This window comes from Carassius auratus, unplaced genomic scaffold (assembly GCF_003368295.1).
Source record: "Carassius auratus strain Wakin unplaced genomic scaffold, ASM336829v1 scaf_tig00005608, whole genome shotgun sequence".
NCBI classification, from domain to species: Eukaryota; Metazoa; Chordata; class Actinopteri; order Cypriniformes; family Cyprinidae; genus Carassius; species Carassius auratus.
The window spans coordinates 296,597-318,111 of record NW_020523683.1 but is presented as its reverse complement, the minus strand read 5'-3'; the positions used below and the strand labels follow the sequence as shown (position 1 = coordinate 318,111).

The 21,515-nt window shown below is 37.3% G+C and overlaps 1 protein-coding gene across 5 annotated transcripts; it reads right to left on the bottom strand.

Annotated features, from left to right (window-relative positions):
• Positions 1-836: 836 nt before the first annotated feature.
• On the bottom strand, positions 837-19,347 carry LOC113070995 (drebrin-like protein B). Of its 5 annotated transcripts, XM_026244354.1 has the most exons (15): positions 19,123-19,345; positions 15,909-15,964; positions 15,131-15,243; positions 14,766-14,840; positions 13,961-14,107; positions 12,578-12,655; positions 11,801-11,952; positions 11,277-11,331; positions 8,869-8,943; positions 8,115-8,229; positions 6,225-6,317; positions 4,376-4,447; positions 4,080-4,183; positions 3,728-3,803; positions 837-1,913 (listed from the first exon to the last, which is right to left on the bottom strand). In XM_026244354.1, the coding sequence occupies exons 1-15, from the start codon at positions 19,203-19,205 to the stop codon at positions 1,777-1,779; spliced, it is 1,431 nt and encodes a 476-aa protein (XP_026100139.1). In that variant the 5' UTR covers positions 19,206-19,345; the 3' UTR covers positions 837-1,776. The 5 variants fall into 5 exon arrangements, with proteins under 5 accessions (XP_026100139.1, XP_026100141.1, XP_026100140.1 ...); XM_026244356.1 differs by lacking the exon at positions 8,869-8,943 and having other exon boundaries at positions 19,123-19,347; XM_026244355.1 differs by lacking the exon at positions 4,376-4,447 and having other exon boundaries at positions 19,123-19,346.
• Between the last annotated feature and the right edge of the window lie 2,168 nt (positions 19,348-21,515).

Genomic DNA, 21,515 nt, shown 5'->3' with positions numbered 1-21,515 from the left:
CTGAAACTGCATGGAAAAGAACAATCATATTAATACCTTTTAATTAGTGCATTAATTAAAGCAACTGCTTTTGTGTTCCACGGAACAAAAGAAAGTCTTGTGGGTTTGGAACAACGTGAGGGTGATGATGATGATAGAATCTCATGTTTGGGTGAGCTACCCTTTTAAGAGTAAACACAAGTGCTATCAGTTAGCTATTTTTAGGTATGCAAAATCTGTAAAACCGTTCAATGAGTTACATTCCCATGCAAATCGATTTCCACTATTATCCTAACATTTGGGGACACTACAATGGAAATAATTTTTTGAATAATGTTTTGTTTTTCTGAAATAAGTAAGTATTTTATGCTCACCAAGACTGCATTTATTTGATCCAAAACAGTATAAAAGGGAATACTATTGTGAAATTATACTATTATTATTTTTTTTTAATATGTTAAAATGTAATTTAATCCTGTGATGCGCAGCTGAATTTTCTGCATCATTCCTCCAGTCTTCAGCGTCACAAGATACCTCAGAAATTAATCTAAAATGCTGATTTTCTGCGAAAAAACTACATTATTATTACCAATGATATTTTTGTAGACTAATACTTTCGATGCATTCCTTGATGAATGGAAAGTTCAAAGGAACAGCATTTATTTATAAACATTTAACATTCTTTTGTAACTTTATAAATGTTTACAGTCACTGTTGACCAATATAAAGCAATTAAAGGATTCATTTCTTTCAAAAATCGTTTGAACAGTTGTGTATCTGAAAACACAGCATCTAGAATTGCCTCGTATATCCTATATTTTGCATATGAAGAAGATCAAATAAACCCACACAACAACTTTCACTCTTAAATCACTTTATTTATTCTTTTAATTGACGTTACAAGGTTTTCCAGTCTCGTTAGATATTCACAATGAGCTCTTGAGAGGGACTACGGCACTGCTGAATGACTTTTGACATTTGATGTTTTTCCAAACGGGTTTGTTACAAATAAAACCTCAAACATTTCCTCAAAAACGCTTCTCCCCTCGCTCTCATATTGGCACAGCACTGACAGTAAAGTTTACGAACAGTAAAAAATGCAAGGGTCTAAACACAATCCAGATCCCACCTGGGACCCAAAGGCGAGATAATGAAAGAAAGATGGTTCCCTGAAACCTAAAAATCACAGTATTAATATTCTCCACATCTCTGAGCGGACGGGTAAAGCTGCGAAAGCAAAGTTACTTCCCACTCTTCTCGCTGCAAGCCTAAAAGGATATCAAGAACCGTAATATTGGACGACTGAAGCTGCTTTCTGGATTTTAAACACGACAAACTTCAAAACATCTCGGCAAAACATCAGCGCTATTCCTCAAGAAAGCAAGGCAGTCACACTCAGTCTCGTGGAGAAAAGAAGGCAAAAACGGGACAGATCACTACAAACATCTCTGGAACAATATTGGAACTAGCACTGAAATGTTCACTGAGAAAAGGTTTCGTCTCAAAATGATATTTCCATGTCACCGCAGCATTTATTCAACATGAAAATTCCCAGGATTCCTGCACTAACAGCAATTTTAGGTGTCGTTTTTGGGCCTTCTGCCAACATACTCAATTGTTTTATCAAATAAACAGCAGAAATCTACCAATACAGTATGAAATATCCCTGGTCACATGATCATCACTCTTTTGGTCCATGATTTAAGTTTTAGTCTTTTCAATCAAATATACCAGAGATGTAAATCTAAAATGAATTCAGTCTGATTCTCGCGAGGGAGGGGGAGATGTCGAGCGCCGTTAGATAAGTTCCACGTAATTTGCAGGGAACATGCCGAAATGTCCGTCCGGACTGTACCCTCGCCACCAGCCTTCATCAATCATCTCGATGCCGGCGATGATGTCATCTGGGTCAAACGAGATCTCCGTGTCATCAGCTGAAAAGCAGATCAGATTACAGACTCAAAGACTAAAATGACAGAAAAAGGCCAAACTGTACTTCAGTTTTGACACAAAAGCTTAGCGTGACTAGAAAAATCAGTCGGTGCACTTATAAGAGCTGCTGACTGTGCTGATGATTAGTTTCGTGCGACGGAAACTGTACGCATACCAGAGTTTACATGATAAAAAAAAGGTTAAAACCAATATACTATAGATTTAATACTGGCTTCACATTTTGTCGGATATTTCCAGCATTTTCAGTTTTTAATACAATTTGCATCAAAAGATAATTTGTGTGTGTAAATATCAGAGGTGGACAGTAGAGAAGTGTTTTTACTTTACTCAAGTAAATTTAAGAAGTATCTGTAGTTTATCAGAGAGTTTTTCTTTGGAAAAAAGCATAATGTCATACTTTTTACCGCACTACATTTCACAAATTAAAAATGTTTTTTTTGTGGCTGTTTGTACCTTTAATACGTAAGAACATTAAAAAAATGTAGTACTTTCTTGTACTCAAGTAAACCTTTGAATTACATTAGTCAGAAACTAAAAGATTTCTAATGTAATTAAGTATTGAATTATATTTAATATGAAATGTAGTGCAGTAAAAAGTAAATTATTATGCTTTGAATTAAGGTTTTCTAAAGAAAAACACTGATAAATTACTGACACCTCAAAAGTATTTGACTGCAGAGTTAAAATACTTCACTTCTGTCCACCTCTGGTAAATACACCCCTTAATTTACTCGCCCTCAAGCCATCATAGGTGTATATGACATTCTTCTTCCAGGCGAATACAGTCAGAGTTATATTAAATAATGTCCTGGTTCTTCCAAGCTTTATAATGATGGTGAATGGCTGTTGAGAACTGAACACCACTCTCTCGTGAACATGTTAGTTCGCGAAAGCTAGAGATTATGGTTTATAAAGTTTTAAATACAGATTTTTTAAATACAGATTCAGAAGGCCTTTATTAACCCCCTCGGAGCTGTGTGGAGCACTTTTCATGATGGATGGATGCCCTTTTTGGGCTTCAAAATCTCTACACCCATTCACTGCCATTATAAATCTTGGTAGACCCAGGGCATTTTTAAATATAACTCTGACTGTATTTGTCGGAAAGTAGAAAGTCATATACACCTACGCTTTGAGGGTGAGTAAATCATGGGGTAATTTTCGGCATTTTTGGGTGAACTATCCCTTTAAGGCCCGCCTAACTTGGAAACTCCAGTATCAAAAAGATCTAAGAGTCCCGTTTTTTAAATACGACGTGAGACGCCATTCATGTCCAATTTACGACTAGAAAACTTGAATTTATGATAATTCTGATACCACGGGAAGGTAGAAAAAGATTTAAACAAATGAGCTGAACAAACCAGATTTGCAGTGATTAGTTAAGAAAATGCCACAATCTTGCAATAAACTCAATACACCAAGAATTTGACCTTTTCTGATGTTAATTCTGGGGGCATTTGTGGACTAATGGTAGAGAGTCAAACTTGTAACCAGAAGTACACATGCTAACCAGTAACGTTAATACAGCATACTAACATAATAAAAATCCAATTCCAAAAAGAGCTGGAATATGCATCTTTTGATTGAAACAAAAACAGATGAAAAAAAAAAAAAAAACGTAAGCGTAAATTTATTTCCATCAGATTTTCTTAAAAGCATGACTGAGAATTCATGATATAATGACTTTAAGTATTAGGAGAATTAATACAAATGCAGAAGAGAACTGTGGGACAGGAATGTGATTGTCTATGCACTGTATATTCATAACACATGATCATGTTTAATCAATACTCACCAGCCTGGTAGTCGTACAGAGCCCTGGCACAGACACCACGATCATCGGTCGTCTCATACGTGTTCTGCTCCTCCACCTACGAAACATTCACAAATCACCTTACGTCACCACAAGACACCATGCAATACAAAAAAATGGATGCTTTTAACTTTAAACACCCCATGATTTGAAAGGTTTGTGGCTTTTGGTTCATATATTTTAGTTTGAGCTCATCTATATACTTAAAATATACATCTTTACCGAAAAATAACGATGACTCAAACTGCAGTACACTGAATATCGTCCACTCAAAAGCTCTTTAGAGATGATTTTGGCTGTCCTAACTAGTTTGTTCCTGCAGTGGGGATCGTACCTGTGCTGGTTCCTCATACACGGTGTCTTGTTCCACCACCGCCTCGTATTGTGGCTGCTTTTCTTCTACGGGCACTTCATAGTTATCAGCGACTGCTTCTACATCTGGGACATGAATGAAAACAAGGCAGAGAAATTATTTGCGACGGGTCCTGTGAGAGCACAGCTTCTCCACAAGGTGGTGCTGACAATCAGTGGACTGACTGACTCAAATATGGGCCTGATGAAGAGAATGTGACAGGGAGATGGGACAATGTAACAAAACATATGACAGGAGCTGATGTGTGTGAATCCCACCTTCATACTCTGGCTCGGGTTCTGGCTCGGGTTCCACATAATGAGATCTGGGTTGTTCCTCAAAACTGGGTTCTACTCAAAACACACACACACATATATGCATGGAAACACACATGCATGGTAACAAGCACACACTGGGAGAACTGGATTTGTATTCTGAGTTTGAGAGCTCCATGACCAAAATATATCACGCTATGAGTGATTTTATTTGACAGTATCTGTATATATCACTATATAGTTTTTTTGATGGGAATTCAGTAGTTTAGGGTCAGTCTTTTTTTTTTTTATTATTCAGCAAATATGCATTAAATTGACCAAAAGTGATTGTAAAGAAATTTAAATTGTTAATAAAATATCCAAAATTACTGTTTTTCTTTTCTTTTTTTGTCTTGGTGAGCATTTTTTTTTTTTTATCGTACCGACCCCAAACTTTTGAACACTAGTGTACCATGATAATGTCCAGCCTTAGTTTGATGCCGATTAATCCATTTAAAGAGACAGTTCACCAAAAAAAAAAAAAAAAAACATTTACTCACCCTCGTGTCATTCCAAACCTGAATGACTTTTTCTTCCATGCAACACAAAAGGAGAAATGCTAAAGAATTTCTAGGCCAGCTCCAAAATAACAAAAATGCACAATAAAAGCATCATAAAAATGGGTCATATGACTTGAGAAAAGTAGCGATGCCCAACACATGAACAATTAATTCTTTAAGCTGAATGATTTGGTGACTCGCTCATTCAATAACTCCCTTATCTTCTTAATCTTAAAGGTGGGGTTAGAGATTTCTGGTAGCCAGTGTTGACATTTGAAATCACCAAAACAAACACCCCTACCCCAATAGGTTCTCGCCCCTATTTTGATAGCTTCGCCCCACACATACAAATGCATCCCTGGCAACGATTAGATCTGTGAAACAATGCAAAACCAATGTTACACTGTCTATACCGGACGTGAAAACTGCTGCTGCTTTCGATTTATGACGTATTGACACAAATTTCTAATGATTTTCAATGCCCGCATCTGTCGCATCCAGTGTACTAGACAGACTTTAGTTGTTGCAGGGCAGACAGAGTGTTATCACCTATCGAGAAGAAACAAAGCAACCTCGGCGTCTGATCGCAGGCCTTCCGCTCCTGGAGTTTTCTTCGCGCTGGAAAGCTGATCTGATATTCACACGGGTCCTACCTCTTGCCTTAAGCCTTCTTTTGTAACACAAATGCATTCCTCGTTTTTTTTTAATCTGCCATCTCTATTTTTCTGTCGCTCGGCTTAGTTAATGTCCGTACTGTGCACTTAACGCTCTCTCCGCCACATCACGAGTAGACACACCCCTTACTGCTGATTGGCTACACGTTTGTTTTGCTAGTCGGCCCGAATCAATTTTCTAAAGCGTTTTTGAAAAATCACTTACCCCACCTTTAATGACCTCAATCTGTTCAAGACTGGATTTAGCTTATTTGAACAAACTACTTTTATGATCCTTTTATCGTGTTTCTGAAGCTTGGATTCCTCAGTCCGTCATTACATTGCAAAAAGTGGCCTGGATGGTTACAATAAATGTTAACAGATTTTTCATTTTTAGGTGAACTATTCCTTTAAGTGCACAAAGCAAACACACACAGTGAGGTGTTCACAAACTCTCACACATTATCCTGGAAATCTCGTTTATTTTGAGGTGCACGGTAGAATTTTACAACAAAGCGTGAGGAAAGTGCGAGTGGTTAGATGTTAGTTGAGATGCATGAAAATCCACACAAAGAGGTAGAGAGTGAAAGAGATGGACAACACACCAAACCTCTCCAAGTGAGCGATAAGGAAGGAATGATAAGGTGCGTGTTTGTGTACCTCTGGCTTGTATAGGTGAGGCTTGAAGCACGGGAGAGCGAAATGGCTCTGGGTCACATGACTGCTTGGACAGAAAAGGGCTGTTCAACCGCCCTGAGACATAAAACAGAGAACGACAAAGAGAGAAACCCAAGCTGACAGATGGCTGACGGAGTTATACACAGCAGAACAGACCACAAACATTGTTTTAGACAGAAGAACTGCAAGCCGTTTAATGACAGTTTCACATTTCAGATGGACGGACAGGGCGGAGATGCCCAGAGAATGATGGGAGGATGGGAAATACCACAAAATGCTGAACGTTCAGAAGTTAGTCACTGCCTGCCCAGGAAAATACAAGGCCACAGACAAGGCCATTCCTTAAACGTGTTTGAACACATTCAGTTATTTCACTACATGAAACGTGACCCACATAACAAAAGGGGAAGCTTATTATAGAATGCAAATACTGTGGCATTTAAATAAAACACTTCCTATAGCGTAAATAGTGCTTGTAGAGATCTCATCGGGATACTGCTAATATGCAAACTTGGGATCAGACTATATTTGTTATTTATTATCCTGAATGATAACCACTAATTTATACTGGTAAATATTTTACAGACAGGTGCTGGTCATATAATTAGAATATCATCAAAAAGTAACCATTCATAAAGTGAAACTTGTATATTATATTCATTCATTACACAAAGACGGATATATTTAAAATGTTTATTTATTTTAATTTTAATGTTTATAACTGACAGCTAAGGAAAATCCCAAATTCATTATCTCAGAAAATTAGAATATTGTGAAAAGGTTCAATATTGAAGACACATGGTGCCACTCTCTCAGCTAATTACCTCAAAACACCTGCAAATGGCTTTAAATGGTCTCTCAGTCTAGTTCTGTAGGCTACACAATCATGGGGAAGACTGCTGACTTGACAGTTGTCCAAAAGACAACCTTTGACACCTTGCACAAGGAGGGCAAGACACAAAAGGTCATTGCAAAAGAGGCTGGCTGTTCACAGAGCTCTGTGTCCAAGTGCATTAATAGAGAGGCGAAGGGAAGGAAAAGATGTGGTAGAAAAAAAAAAAAAAACTGCACAAGCAATAGGGATAACCACACCCAGGAGAAGATTGTGAAAAAAAACATTAAAAAAATGTGGGGGAGATTCACAAAGAGTGGACTGCAGCTGGAGCCAGTGCTTCAAGAACCACTACACACAGACGTATGCAAGACATGGGTTTCAGCTTCGCATTCCTTGTGTCAAGCCACACATATATACAGTGCCCTCCATAAGTATTGGAACAGTAAAGACAAAATTGTTCTGGAGTAAATAAATAAGTAAATATGATTAAAACATTAATATGAGACAAAACTACAGAATGAACTTCTGTAGTTGTCACACATTCATCTTTTAATCATATAATGTCTTGACTCCACAGTAGAGAAAGCTATTTTGTCTTTACTGTTCCAATACTAATGAAGGGCAATATATATATATATATATATATATATATATATATATATATATATATATATATATATATATATATATATATATATATATATATATATATATATATAAAATATTAATACAATTAAAAACTGTTTTCTTTTCTAATGTATTTAAAATAAATTTATGATGGCAAAGTTGGATTTTTATTAATGTATTAATTTATTTAAAAAAAAAAAAAATTTAAGAATTACAAATCTTACTGACCCAAAACTTTTGAACAGTAGTGTATATAAACAGTAATGTATAAACCTAATATATATATATATATATATATATATATATATATATATATATAAATAATATTAATACAATTAAGACATATTGTGGTTTGACTGGTATAGTGAGTGTTTGTGAGGGACACAGATTACGTCCAGATGAACGGTTACCTGGTTTTGGACTGGACTGAGTATTGTCTGTGTTAGCAGAGCTGATGCCCATCTCCCGCTGTTTGAACATTTCTCTGGGATTAACGGAGCGCTGAGAGACGAGAGACGCGGCTTCCTGTTACAGATACACAAACATTAAAGTAGCCATCACGACGGATAACCCTGATGGCAGTACAAAGAGTCTTTACACAATAGAAGAGCCAGAGATACAAAGTAAGTGGTTACACTGAAAGAGGAAAAAAACAGAACCGCAGAACTATAAGGCTGAATCACAAACTGCATATCCATCCCACTGTATGCATGCTGATAATACTGATAAAAGGGCATGGATCATGTAAGGGATGTTAACATTGCATCATGCATGCTTCTGAGACTAATATGGTTTTGGCAATTTGGTACTACTACTTCATACTTCATGAATCTTGATAAATCAGCATTCATGACTGGAACACGTTTAGGAACAGGAATCAGGTTTATAAACTGGGATTATGCCAGAAAAATAAGAAAAGAAAAAAAAATTGGAAAAAGCCTGCTCATAGGATTTTGTTAGAGTGATAAAACAGACACTGATGTGAGCCATGGTGGTTTACCAAGTAAGGCACGTTGAGTCAGACAGAGAAGGGGAAGAGAAAGAAAGAAAATCTGAGTCAGCATCAGAGGACACTGCCACACTGTAGGAAGAAAACAGTTCGAAAGTTTGGAGAGTCCTGCTGTCCAGGGCCAAAGGAGATGTTTGATGCTTCCTCTCACTCACATTGGCTTTTTCCACCGACTCTCCGCGTCTAAAGGGTTTCTGTGCTGCCTGCTTCCTCTCCTCCTCCTCCTCCTCCTGATGGACATCAGCACACTTTGACTCTCACACACTTTGTTTTATTACAAAACCCAGTTAGCTGCATTTTAAGGTATATTTTAAGGCATATTTGTTTATGCCGCCTTCTTTCAGCCAAATTCTAGAGCAGAAGTGAAAGAAGTGGCCCTGGTACTAGAAGCATTTTTCTGATTGTTTTTTTTTCTTTTTAACTGGGAATTTAAAAAAGTCTTCGTTATTGCACTAGAAGTCACGAACCAAGCCAAATCACACACACACACAAAATACTTAATGAGGTAAAATAACTACAATCCCATGAACCATTGCAAAATGAAAAAGAAATATAAAACTATTATTTTTTAAATCTGTTAAGGATTTATTGTGAAACAACATTTTCTGTTTATTGCAGAATACACATGGAACTACATAGCAGGTGAGATTTGCTTGTTTATATTTTCTTTAATTGGCGGAGGTTTATTATGTATTTATTTTTTGCAGAATCATGGGTGATCGTTCCCACCAGGTTTCTGCAGGACTTCAGATTTTTGCAGCCAAATCATTTTTTGTGGTGGTTTTACAAATACACATATGATTTTTTTTTTTCTTCGTCTAAAAAAATAAAATTAAAATTAACTATCATTTAATTATTTCAAGCATTACCGGGTTAAAAACAAACTAGTATATTTGTTGAGTGTGTCAGAAACAGAAAGGGCAGCCTGCTGTGTTTAAGTGGGTAACCCTGGAAATCGCTATTTTACTGCTGTTACAAAAGCGCCACCTACTGTCAGAAAGTGAATTTACATTTTCATTCTGTGTCTTCTTCACTCATTCCATTCATCTCTCTCTTTATCCATTTTGGGGTTGTTTACGAAATAGGCAAGCCTGCTTTACACAACATATAGACAGTACTGATAAAGTCAACCGGTTGATGGGAATGATGTCGTCACACGACGCGTCTAGGCCCAAAATATGCAGAAAAATCTGAGTAGCTCCTCCGAATATTGCAGAATTTGCATTCAATTCTGCGAACGCAGAAAAGCAAAATCCTGGACGGACTTAGTAATTTAGTTTTTCACCATGAATTTCATGGAAAAGCAACTATTTAAAAAATACGTTGAAATAATGGATGCTGCTGATGGCTTCAACAAAAGCAAATACAATCAATTAACCACAGAGCTCACAGTAGGTCTCTCATTAAAGGTTTATTATTTAGCTTAAGGAGAAAATGACTTCCGGAACTGACTGTTGCAAACTACTTTGTTTCGGTGAAAGTTTAGCAACATGCTAACACCAGTCTCAAGAGTCAAGTCTCAAGCGCGCTTCTCATGAGGAGTGTTTCTTGTATGATAAACATGCATTGCTGCCTATGTTGATCGCTACCAACTGTTCAGTTATAAAGTATCATTTGAGAAGGCAGCTGCTTAAATACAAGGTTGATCTCATAAATGAGGGCCGTGTATCATAACCTGTTGAGATGCCAAGCCACAGAGCATGCTGTAAAGGTGGGCTGGTAACCACAACCACGATCTCGGATCTAAGCAGCTGTGGCCCTTGCAGATCGGGCCCCGAGTCCCTTGTGAGCTGAACATGTGTGGCAGTGTCTCTTGTGCATATGGCCTAAATACGAAACCACAGACGGTTGTATTTATTAGACTTATTTGTGTCACAGCGTCTCACTGGGCTGTAGAAAGTTTATTTTGGAAATTTGGTTTAAAGATTATATATGCGAAGAGAGAAGTGTGAAGATGATTAAAGAACAGTGGGCTCAGACAACCACACTGTGCTAGAAAAAGGGAAGTCTGTTGTACACATTGTAGCATTGGGCAATATGACATGAGACCGAAGAACTGTGTCAGTGTTTAAATCAACGTAGATATATTTAAGAGGCTTCGGACTGCTTGTGAGATTGAAGAAACAACATGATTTCACAATCATCTGCTATTAAGATGTAAAAAAAACGCTTTACAACTGATCAAACCTTCTCTTCCTGTATTAATGGGTGATTTGTAGCCCAATAAATTGCAAAGTGGATGAGATTTTAATTTTTTTATTTAAAAGTGTTTTCAAAGGGTTTGTAATTCTTCTAAACTCCTCCCTAAAAATGTGTTTGAATTGATGGGTAATGGTCTTTCAACAGTCTTTTAATATTTGACACAATTTGCATGAACATGTTCACAACTTAAAAGAGATAAAAGGGCTTTTGTGCTGCTATGAAGGAGTTAAACACAATGTGGCTTCTCTATAGGAACCATGTCAGAACATGTCCAGAGTGGAGATATGTGGACTTAAATAACTGCGCAGGGGTGTGTGTGTGTGTCTCTCTCTCTGTGTGTGTGTGTGTGCGTGTCTCTCACCCATTGCTGTTTCTGCTGACCTCGATTGTCCACGTCCTGCTGCTGCTGGTACATCCTATAACACAAACACATGTTTGAAATGAACTGAAATTAAATTAAAACATTAAAAATATATATTAATAATAATAATAAAATGAAATGCAGCATGGCTTAAATTGAATTTTGGAATCTAATTATAAACTGACAGTCTGACCCTGGGATCTCACAGATAGTCCATCTAAAATGAACATTTTGTCACCATTTACTCACCTTCAAGTCATTCTGCAGAACACCAAAGAAGATATTTAAAACAAATGTTGGTAACCAAACAGTTTCAGGTCAAGTGAACTCAATTTTTGTCAGTGGAAGGAACCCAAAATGGTTTGTTCACCAACATTCTTTAAAAGTGTTCCACAGAACAGAGAAGGTCATACAGGTTTGGAGCGACAAGAGAGTGAGTAAATGATGACAGAATTGTCATTTCTGGTTGGACAACCCTTTAATGCCCAATGCACAAGGAGTTTATTAGTGTAAATGTTTCTGACCTCTGTTCATCTATCTGCGATGCCCTCTCTTTTGCCCTCTTTTCCCGTAAATCCGCCTCCTTAGCATCTCGGGCCTTCGTCTCTTTCTCTAGCCGCTGTCTCTCTTCTTCTGCCCTTCTCTTCTCCTCCTGAAGACGCTTCTCCTCGTCTTTCTGTACAAGAGACCAAAGCGTTAAACAAAACAAAGATAGTTCAAATATAAAGGTAGACTCGATCAATCATGACAACTCAATAGTTTAGACATGGTATGTATAAGACAATGTTAATATATTTGGCCTTGGCACTCTAGATCTGCTTTGCAATGCTGCTGCAGAGCAAGTATAGACTTGCTAATGCCAACAGATCCTCAGAAATGCTGCTGAAAGCATGCAAGACATAATGCTGCTGCTACATAAACCCTGTAGCAGATCTAGACAGGTGGTGCTGGGGGAGGTGGAGGGTTTAAGAGGAACACAAACAGTCTGTAAATAAATATAATTAAACTAACAATCTTATAACTACATAAGCATTTTTTAAACCTATTTTATGAAATTACATTTTTAGATTTATGCCAAGCTCAAAAATATATTAACTGGTAGAAATTGTGAATAAAAATATTTTAAGTTCTCGTCCTTAATCCTTATTCAGAATCATAATCCATAAACCAGAAAGTCACAGGACCTTCAAACACTGTTATGGATTATGGGGAATCAAGGAGAACTGCATTAAAATGCTTATTTTGTTTGAGGAAACGCCACAACACTTTGCAAGCAGATACTCTGAAGTATGCTGTATTACCTCTGCTTGGGCCCAGAAATTGTCTTTGTTGGTTTTCTTGATTTCAGACATGGCATTAGTCTTCTGGTAAACAGATCCCTGTATGGAAAAACAATAGTAAATTACGACTAAGCCAAGACATCTGCATTTCCTGTGATGATTTAAAAAAAACATTATGAGAGCATGACACTCTTACAGCTTAAAGCATATGCAAATAAGACAGAACATTTATTAAACACCCATGCAAGGGGGCGGAGGATCTCCCACAGCTTACTGCGGGTGCAGATTCCATGTGGGCCTGATTATAACCAAAACAAGACTTGAAAACAGTCAAACACAACACTAAATAACCATACATCAAAATGACATTTATGCCTTCACAATGTACTAAAGACAAATGTCTCATCTGCAGTGTGTGGACACATTTGGAGTCCAGCAGAGAAATGATTCCAAACCACTAATTCAGTTTCCACATTCCCAGCATTCTGGCTCATTCCCTGTGAAATTCCTGACACAGCACTCTGAAAGTGTTTGAGATAAACAAACAGCACGCTGGCACAGAAGACCTGTCTGATGCCTTCTGCTGCGGACCACTAACTACACTTGAGAAAGATTAAAAAAAAATAGTAATTCTTTTTCACAAGCAGTGTAAAACCCAAAGTAGATGATTACATCTTCTGAAGAAAATGTGCATGCATCAGACCACGCACACCTCGTGAACTCTCAATAATGGACCAACTTATAATATTAATGATAACTATTTTGCATCAAAAACTGCTTTAATCATTGTTTTTTTACATGATTATTTCCTCTCTGAGCCTTTATTAAATCCAGTTTTAAACAGGCTGTGTTTGCTACTGTACCTTTAAGACTTCTTTATGAAAATGACCTCTGTTATGATTAGCTAACCACAGTGAGCTAATAGGGAACGTGACCGTAATACATTTTTTAATCAATTGCAATTAAAGTCTACCTGTGCAAGATCAATGTTAAAAGTTTGGTTTGAGTTTTTTTTTTTTTCCCAAGACGTCATTTATTTGATGAAAAATACAGTAAAAACTAATATTATGAAAAAATTTCACAATTTACTTAATATTGTAAAATCTAATTTATCCTGTTATTTTTAGCATCATTACTCCAGTATTCAGTCACATGATCCTTCAGAAATCATTAAAAAATGCTGATTTTCTGCTAAAAAACAACAACATTTCTTCTTCTTATCAATGTTAAAAACAACTGGGCTGCATAATATTGTCAGGAAATAGAAATAGAAATGACAATAACAAAAAAATTACAGACCTCAAACTTATGAACCGTAATGTATATATGTTCAATGACTAAAAACGGCACTGGACACTGCTCTGGTGCATTGTGGGCAAAGTGTGTGTGTGTGTGTGTACTGACCACAGGCCCCTGCGGCCCGCTGTCTTTGAAGCGACTGGACTCTTTGTGAAAGCTGTAGTTGGCTCCTGAGGCTTTGGCCACTTTCTGCATGATGGCTTCAGGCTCCACGTCCTCCTCCGCCCGTGCGTTTATCGTCACGTGAGCTCCCTGCAGACACAGCACTCTCAGTTTAGTCCCACACACAAACATGTTCTCAAATCTCCTTTAAAACATGCGTATGAAACTATCAGCCGGAAGGAAGCGTCGAGATTCACAGATTTCTTAGTGAATCATGCCCACGCACACACACACTTCCTTCAGTTCATTTATTAGCAACCTTTGGCTGTGACTTACTGATCATAAACACAGCTACCGTAAACATACAAACACTTTCTAATCAGACGAGGCGGCCTCCACCCATTTCCCACTCTACACCAATCGGTCTGATGCAAGCAAGTGATTGGCTCAAATAAACATTTATAAAAAGTAAAAAAAGCCATTATAAAAGGTAAAATTTAATCAATTTAATTGGGTTAATATCACCCCTTAATGTGAAGGTGAATTTCTGCTTTAAATCTGGACCAGCTGTAATTCTTTTTTAGACACAGTAAGGGCTCGTGGTCGGATGTTGTCACTCTGCATAAATACCAATGAAGCCAAACCAAATGTGTCTGGATATAGCCCATGATGTCATATCCTGTTGAGAGAGTCTGGCCTGCACAACGCAGCACTGTGAATCATAGACAGAGTTCATGGACCACACAACCATACACACTCTTCACAATGCTCACACACCGAAAAAACAACAACAAAACAGCTCACGTACCTTAAGAAAGTTAGCGATGGAGCTCACATGATTTGCACACTGGCCTTTTCTGGCATCTTTAACACCCTCACCGGTCTGAAAAAAAAAAATAAACAATTTATTTACATTACAGTCACGGCATTTACTGTATAACAACAGTTATTTTTGCTGGAAATTCAAAGAAAAAGATTTTATATAGCGAATAACCAAGTGGTAATGCTTTTTTTAAGATGATCCAGTGAATAAATGAAATACAATGTTGAAACAAAATACTGATTTGGTGCATAGGAGCTAAACGGATTCATAAACGGATTTGTCAGAAGGACTTCGGGTCAGCAAACCCATCTCCGCGGTGCTGTAAGAGCTACAGGACGCTCAGAACTCACCCAGTTGATGAGGACGTATTTGGGAAGGCCAGAGTTGGGGTCTTTAACGCGGCAGAAAGCGTACATCACCTTCCCGCTGCTCAGCTCCTCGACCAACTCCTCCAGACCTCCTTCTGAAATCACACACCACACACACTCACGCAGTCAGCAATCCACTCAAGATCTGGAGTCGAACCTTAAAGAATCCCACAGAAACCAATAAAGCTGACAACTGAGACTTGTTTTGATCTTGGGGTTTCTGAACGGATGTTGCTTTAAACTGATTTTGTTAGGAAATGAATGTGTACATTTAATACATTTGGACTGTTAAGCTCAAAAGGAGCCTTTTTAGGAAAGTTTATACTAGATATTCTTATAAAATTAATCAATAAAACAATATGAATCCAGTACAAAATCCAGATGCCAGGGTATTCATTAGACCAGGGTTATTTCAATATTATCATTGGAATCTTTTATCATATCATGGTTTCAGCACATTAGTGATTTTAGCACTGGTTTACCACGTTAAAATCCATGTTTATTCACAGTTGGCCAACTCTATTTCCTTCACACATGTAGGAAGAACTCTAGACAAATCTTTAGATGAATCTCGGCCTGTTCTTGACTGTCTACTGGTTCAGTCAGTTCATGCATTTAATACAAGAACACACTGCACTGAAAACAATGGCTGCAGGCTGAAGACGGACGCACACTGACACGGTTTGCTTACACACCGCATGATGCTAGAGTAAATGACTGTACTTCTCTAAATGAGTCTGCACATGATCAGAAAACCCACCTCCTTTCTCTGCTAGCCTGATGTCATTGGTGTTTCCCTCATAGGTGAAGAGAGCCCTGCGGAAACACCAAACGTGTGAGAGACGTTCATTACAGAGGTGTTAAACCGTCAGGTCACTGAAGACTGAGGGCAACACGGCTCAGTCCTTCCAACTCAAGTCAACATCAAACACTGTTCAAAGGCAACACTGAGTCCATAATCTGATGCATTTTCAATGAGAAATAATAACATTATCCACTGGGAACTGATTGGGTCTGTGACGTTAGCCAGAAAGGAAAGTGATTTTCTGAGGGGAAGCAGGTTGTTACAGTATCAGATTCAGTATGACACATACAGTAGATTCGAGTTCATACACTATGCAGATGCTTCAATCCAAAGTGACTTACACTGCATTGAAAATATACTTTTATTCTGGAAACCAAACCCATGAGATTTGTGTCCTAATCAGACTTCAGTCTTATCTGTTTAGTAACCGTTGTGACATTAGTTTACGTTGCGGTTCCAATATTTAACTTGTCTTGGCTGGTTCACCAAAAAATAATATTCTGCCATTATTATTTACCCTCATGTCGTTCCACAACTGTAGGAGTTTCTTTCTTCTGCAGAACATAAAAGATATTTAGAAAAATATTAGTAATCACAAATATTAGAGCTCACTGACTTTTACTGAATAGAGAAGAAAAATAAAAACATGGAGAGATTTCTCAAAACATTTCTACAGAAAAAGAAACTCATAGATGATTGGAACGACATGAAAGTAAATATGTTAACTTTATTTTTGGATAAACTATCAATTTAACTTAAGACCTAAAAAGAAGAAATTCTGTAATTTTGTAGTTTTATAAAATTGACCATTTACCAGGGAAGGAAGTTTAATATTAGTTAAAAATACCATAATTACATGTGTTACTTGAAAAAAAAGATAGAATATAAAATACAAAAAACTGACATAAAACTCATTTTATTTCAGCTATTTGCCAAGACAACATTTCAAATTTTTAGACAATTTTAATGTATATTGCTCTCAAATAACTAAAAATTCATAAAAGAATATATTTATTCTTTAAAATGTATAAAACATATAGAGACATACAAAATAATAATAATAATTAAACAACAAATGAATTTTAATAATACTGAAAAAAATACAACTAATTCAAAATATTAATACAATAGTATATAACTGATAATAAAATACACAGTTGTTGACTGATGTCAAAGTGAAAAACGCCTCTGAAATGTCTGTAATATGAAGCAGATATAGAGCTAGCGCTGTGTGTGTGTGTGTGTGTGTGTGTGTGAACTTAGTTCTGATTCTCACTAAACAAAGACACTTGTACAACACGGAAGCTGTGTCAACTTCCTCTCTGAAACACAGAGCCCAAGTCAACTGAAGACTCTTGCCTGTCAGAAACAGGAAGTGTGTAATGAGGAATAAGAACTGCAGCAGTTATATTTCCAGAAGACCTCACAGCTCTGATCATCCAGTGACATTCATGCTCGGTCGTGGTTTGATGTGGAAATGAAAGTCACAATCGTTAATACAGAGCTGCTTCTTTAATAAGCAATGTTAGGTTGAGCGTGTACCTTCCGGAGACCTAGAATGACTCATTTTGTCTGTCAGGACAATTCCTTCAGCAGCAGCAGCAGCAGCCCATCATAAACTCCTCCATCGGTGTACACACCACTCTCAAGAAGCCCAATAACAGTTTAATAAAGACCAGAGAGAACCAACGATGAGGATCAATAATCCAGCTGAGAAGCCAATTATTCAACTTTTCTTTTTCCTTTTTTTTTATAAAAAGCCTTCATTTATAAGGATAACATGGGTCCAATTTTAGAGTTTAAAATCCTGAGTGTAAATAAATTAATAAAACTGAATGACAGAAAAGAGTTAATAAGGCTTGCTCAATTTTCTTAAATAATAATAATAAATAACTCAATACATGTGCACTTTGGCACAATATGATGTGCAGATGTACAAATGGCCATCTTTTGTGCCAATTAAATGACCTGGTCCATGTTTAAGAGGCCAAAAATGTACAAAATACCAAATTAAAGCATAAAAAGTTAATTAAATACAAAATACAAAAAGGTTGCATTAACTTAATGAGAAATGCAGCAAAAATAGTAATATTGAAAAAAAAAAAAGTATGAATTTGATGTTGAGGCAGCTTAATATTTTTTGTGGAAACCATGACACATTTTTCAGGATTCTTAATAGAGTACTATATATATATATATATATATATATATATATATATATATATATATATATATATATATATACACACACACACACAATACTGTAATTGTAATGTACATGTTATTTTTACACGTGCGAAACTCGAGTGTCTGCATTTGTGTGATTTTTCTCAAATGAAGTCAGATCTCTAGGTAGGGTGAGGAGTGTAATTAATGTAGGTCATTTCTAATCACTCTTCATTTCTGAAGCGTTCATGACAGTCGTCTCTCAAGAGCATCCCAGCAATCCGTCCTCATTTCCTCTGCTTGAACCTGAAACTCTTACACTTCTGAGTGCAGAGCTATAGGACTTTAGTCTGGTGTCAACCTGTCAAACATTAATATCATTTCCGTATGAGGGAGAGGAAGTCTCTTACCGATCTTTATACAATTGTCTTTGTCACTCTTACACTTGCAGGAAAATTCTGGCTACAAAGAGCAATTATATTGAGTACAAGACAATCAAATTGAGTCACAAACAGTAGGCAGGGAGTTGTCAACCCAGCAGCCATATATGGACAGAAACTACAGGAACATAAGGAGGTAGGAGTGGTTCAACATGAGTGCACTTCTTAAACCCCATCTTCTCCGAAAGTTGTGATGCTTCTGAACTGATCCACTCTTATCAGATGTGCAAGCATGCAAAGCAACACTGCACTGAGCTCAAAGCATGTGCACAACTGAACATAAACCTTCATCGTTGGCCAGAGAGCATCAGTGCATTACTGGGAGGAAATTATTTCTGGAAGATTGAGTGTTTTTGTGCATGAGCTGTGAACGGATGAGGGCACACGGATAAAGTGCAGTGATCTCGCTAACATCATAAACGGTCACTGCATTGATCCAAAAGGGCATTCGTTGTTATCTATGCTGTGATAAACACAAGTAGGGCTTTTAATGCCAAAGGAGCAGCTAACAGGCTAAACCCGAGGATGTGAGTGAGTGTAACAGAGACACTAACGTTACTCACCAGTTAGTCTCCGACTTCTCATCCACCACCTCCTTGTAGGCCGCGGTCAGAGCTGGGCCGTTTTTACTCAGGTTCACAGCCATGGTGGACAAATCTGCGGGTTTCTGACCGTCCGACAGCGGAGACAGACGCTGCAGTGGACTCCGGGGGTAGATGGGGATCTCTCGCAGACAGGAAGCGCGCAGAGACACACCACGTAGCTCTCACTCCTCCCTGGAGCGACATTACGAAGCCTACTATGGTGAAGGCATGGCTCATGAATATTAATTACGCAAAGCGAGGTATGCCAAGTAAGTCTCCCTGATTTGCTGCAGGGCTGACGCACGAACGATGACTCTCCTCATGAATATTAATGAAGACACGAGACTTCTAAAGGTTACCAAGCAACTCTCTGGCATAGTAGAGTTTTATAAATCACGTGGCAGCGCCACCTGCTGGACATGCACCTTTCTAAACAAACAATAATACACACACACACACAAACTGGCTCTGCACCCATTTACCTAAATTCATTACTTCAGAGTTAGGTACCCTCTAGAAGCTTGCGTTCTGCATGTGAACGTTGACCCTCTAACTCTTAAAAAAAAATATATATATATATACATACACACACACACACACACACACACACACACACACACACACATATATGAGGAGTTCAGATGCAAAAGCCTTTAAGTGCCATCTGAAATGTTCATCTAAAATTAGGATTTGTATCAGGCTCCTATATTTATGTTCAGTTATTTCACTTTAATAGCCTGGAAAAGGACCTGCACAATGCAATTAAAGTAAAATGACTCAACCTAAGCATAGGAGCTTGATAAAAATCCTAATTTTAGATGAAAATGTCAGATGGCACTTCAATATATATATATATATATATATATATATATATATATACAAATAAAGTTTTTTTTTTTCTTCAAATCTATAGATTCAATTAAATGAGACTGAATGTCTGTGGTAGCATCCCAAACTGTAAAATAACAATTTAACAGTGTGGATCTGCTGAGGTGGTCTGGAAGCCCAGGTTTCTTTGACAGTGGGCTTCAGCTCATCTGCATTGTTTGGTCTCTTGTTTCTCATCTTACTTTTGACAGTAGCCCATAGATTCTGTCTGGGGTTCATGTTTGGTGAGATTGCTGGCCAGTCAAACACACCAACACCATGGTCATTTAACCAACTTTAGGTGCTTTTGGCAGTGTGGGCAGGTGTCAAATCCTGCTGGAAAATGAAATCAGCATCTTCAAAAAGCTGCTCAGCAGAAGGAAGCATGAAGTGCTCCAAGATTTCTTAGAAACGGGTGCAGTGACCTTGGTTTTCAAAAAACACTACGGACCAACACCAGCAGATGACATTGCACCCCAAATCATCACAGACTGTGTAAACTTAACACTGGACTTCAAGCAACTTGGGCTATGAGCTTCTCCACCCTTCCTCCAGACTGACTCTAGGACCTTGGTTTCCACATGAAATACAAAACTTGCTCTCATCTAAAAAGAGGACTTTGGACCACTGGGCAACAGTCCAGTTCTTCTTCTCCTTAGGACAGGTAAGATGCCTCTGATGTTGTCTGTGGTTCAGCAAATTTCTTGACACATCTGTGTGTGGTGGCTCTTGATGCCTTGACCCCAGCCTCAGTCCATTCCTTGTGAAGTTCACTCAAATTCTTGAATCGATTTTGCTTGACAATCCTCATAAGGCAGCAGTTTTCTCATTGGTTGTGCATCTTTTTTTTCCTCCACACTTTTTCCTTCCACTCAACTTTCTGTTAACATGCTTGGATACAGCACTCTGTGAACAGCCAGCTTCTTTGGCAATGAATGTTTGTGGCTTACCCTCCTTGTGAAGGGTGTCAATGATTGTCTTCTGGTTAGATCAGCAGTCTTGTGTATATAATAATTGCTGTTAATAGTGTTCATGTCTGTTTGACTACTTCTTTAATTATTTTTCAGAAAATGTCTGCCATATGACAATAAATTGACAGTCACCACTGATAAGCTACTACTACATATTGTAGAAATTTAATTTTCTGTAAAGTTGCTTTGCAATGATTTGTATCATAAAAAGCGCTATACAAATAAACCTGAATTGAATTTAGATGAATTGGTAAATTGGTGTTTTTTTGTTAAATGTAGGCAAAAAAAAAAAAAAAAAAAAATCACAATTAAAAGAACCAAAGACTTAACTACTTCAGTCTGTGTGCATTTAATTTATTTTATATACAAGTTTCAAAATTTGAGTTGAATTACTAAAATGAACTTTTCCGTGACATTCCAATTTATTGAGATGTACCTGTATACATATCACACATCCAAAGATGAATAACAAATTTGATTTAATATATCATAAATGTTTCAGAACGGGCATAATTTTTTGTTATTCAAAATAAT

Excerpts from the sequence above, each read along its gene's own strand:
- LOC113070995 (XM_026244354.1), bottom strand. The coding sequence starts at position 19,205 with ATGGCTGTGAACCTGAGTAAAAACGGCCCAGCTCTGACCGCGGCCTAC. Across the intron at positions 4,184-4,375 it reads ACCCGAGCCAGAGTATGAAG|ATGTAGAAGCAGTCGCTGAT; the intron begins GTGGGATTCACA and ends TTCATGTCCCAG. Across the intron at positions 3,804-4,079 it reads TGTATGAGGAACCAGCACAG|GTGGAGGAGCAGAACACGTA; the intron begins GTACGATCCCCA and ends AATGTTTCGTAG.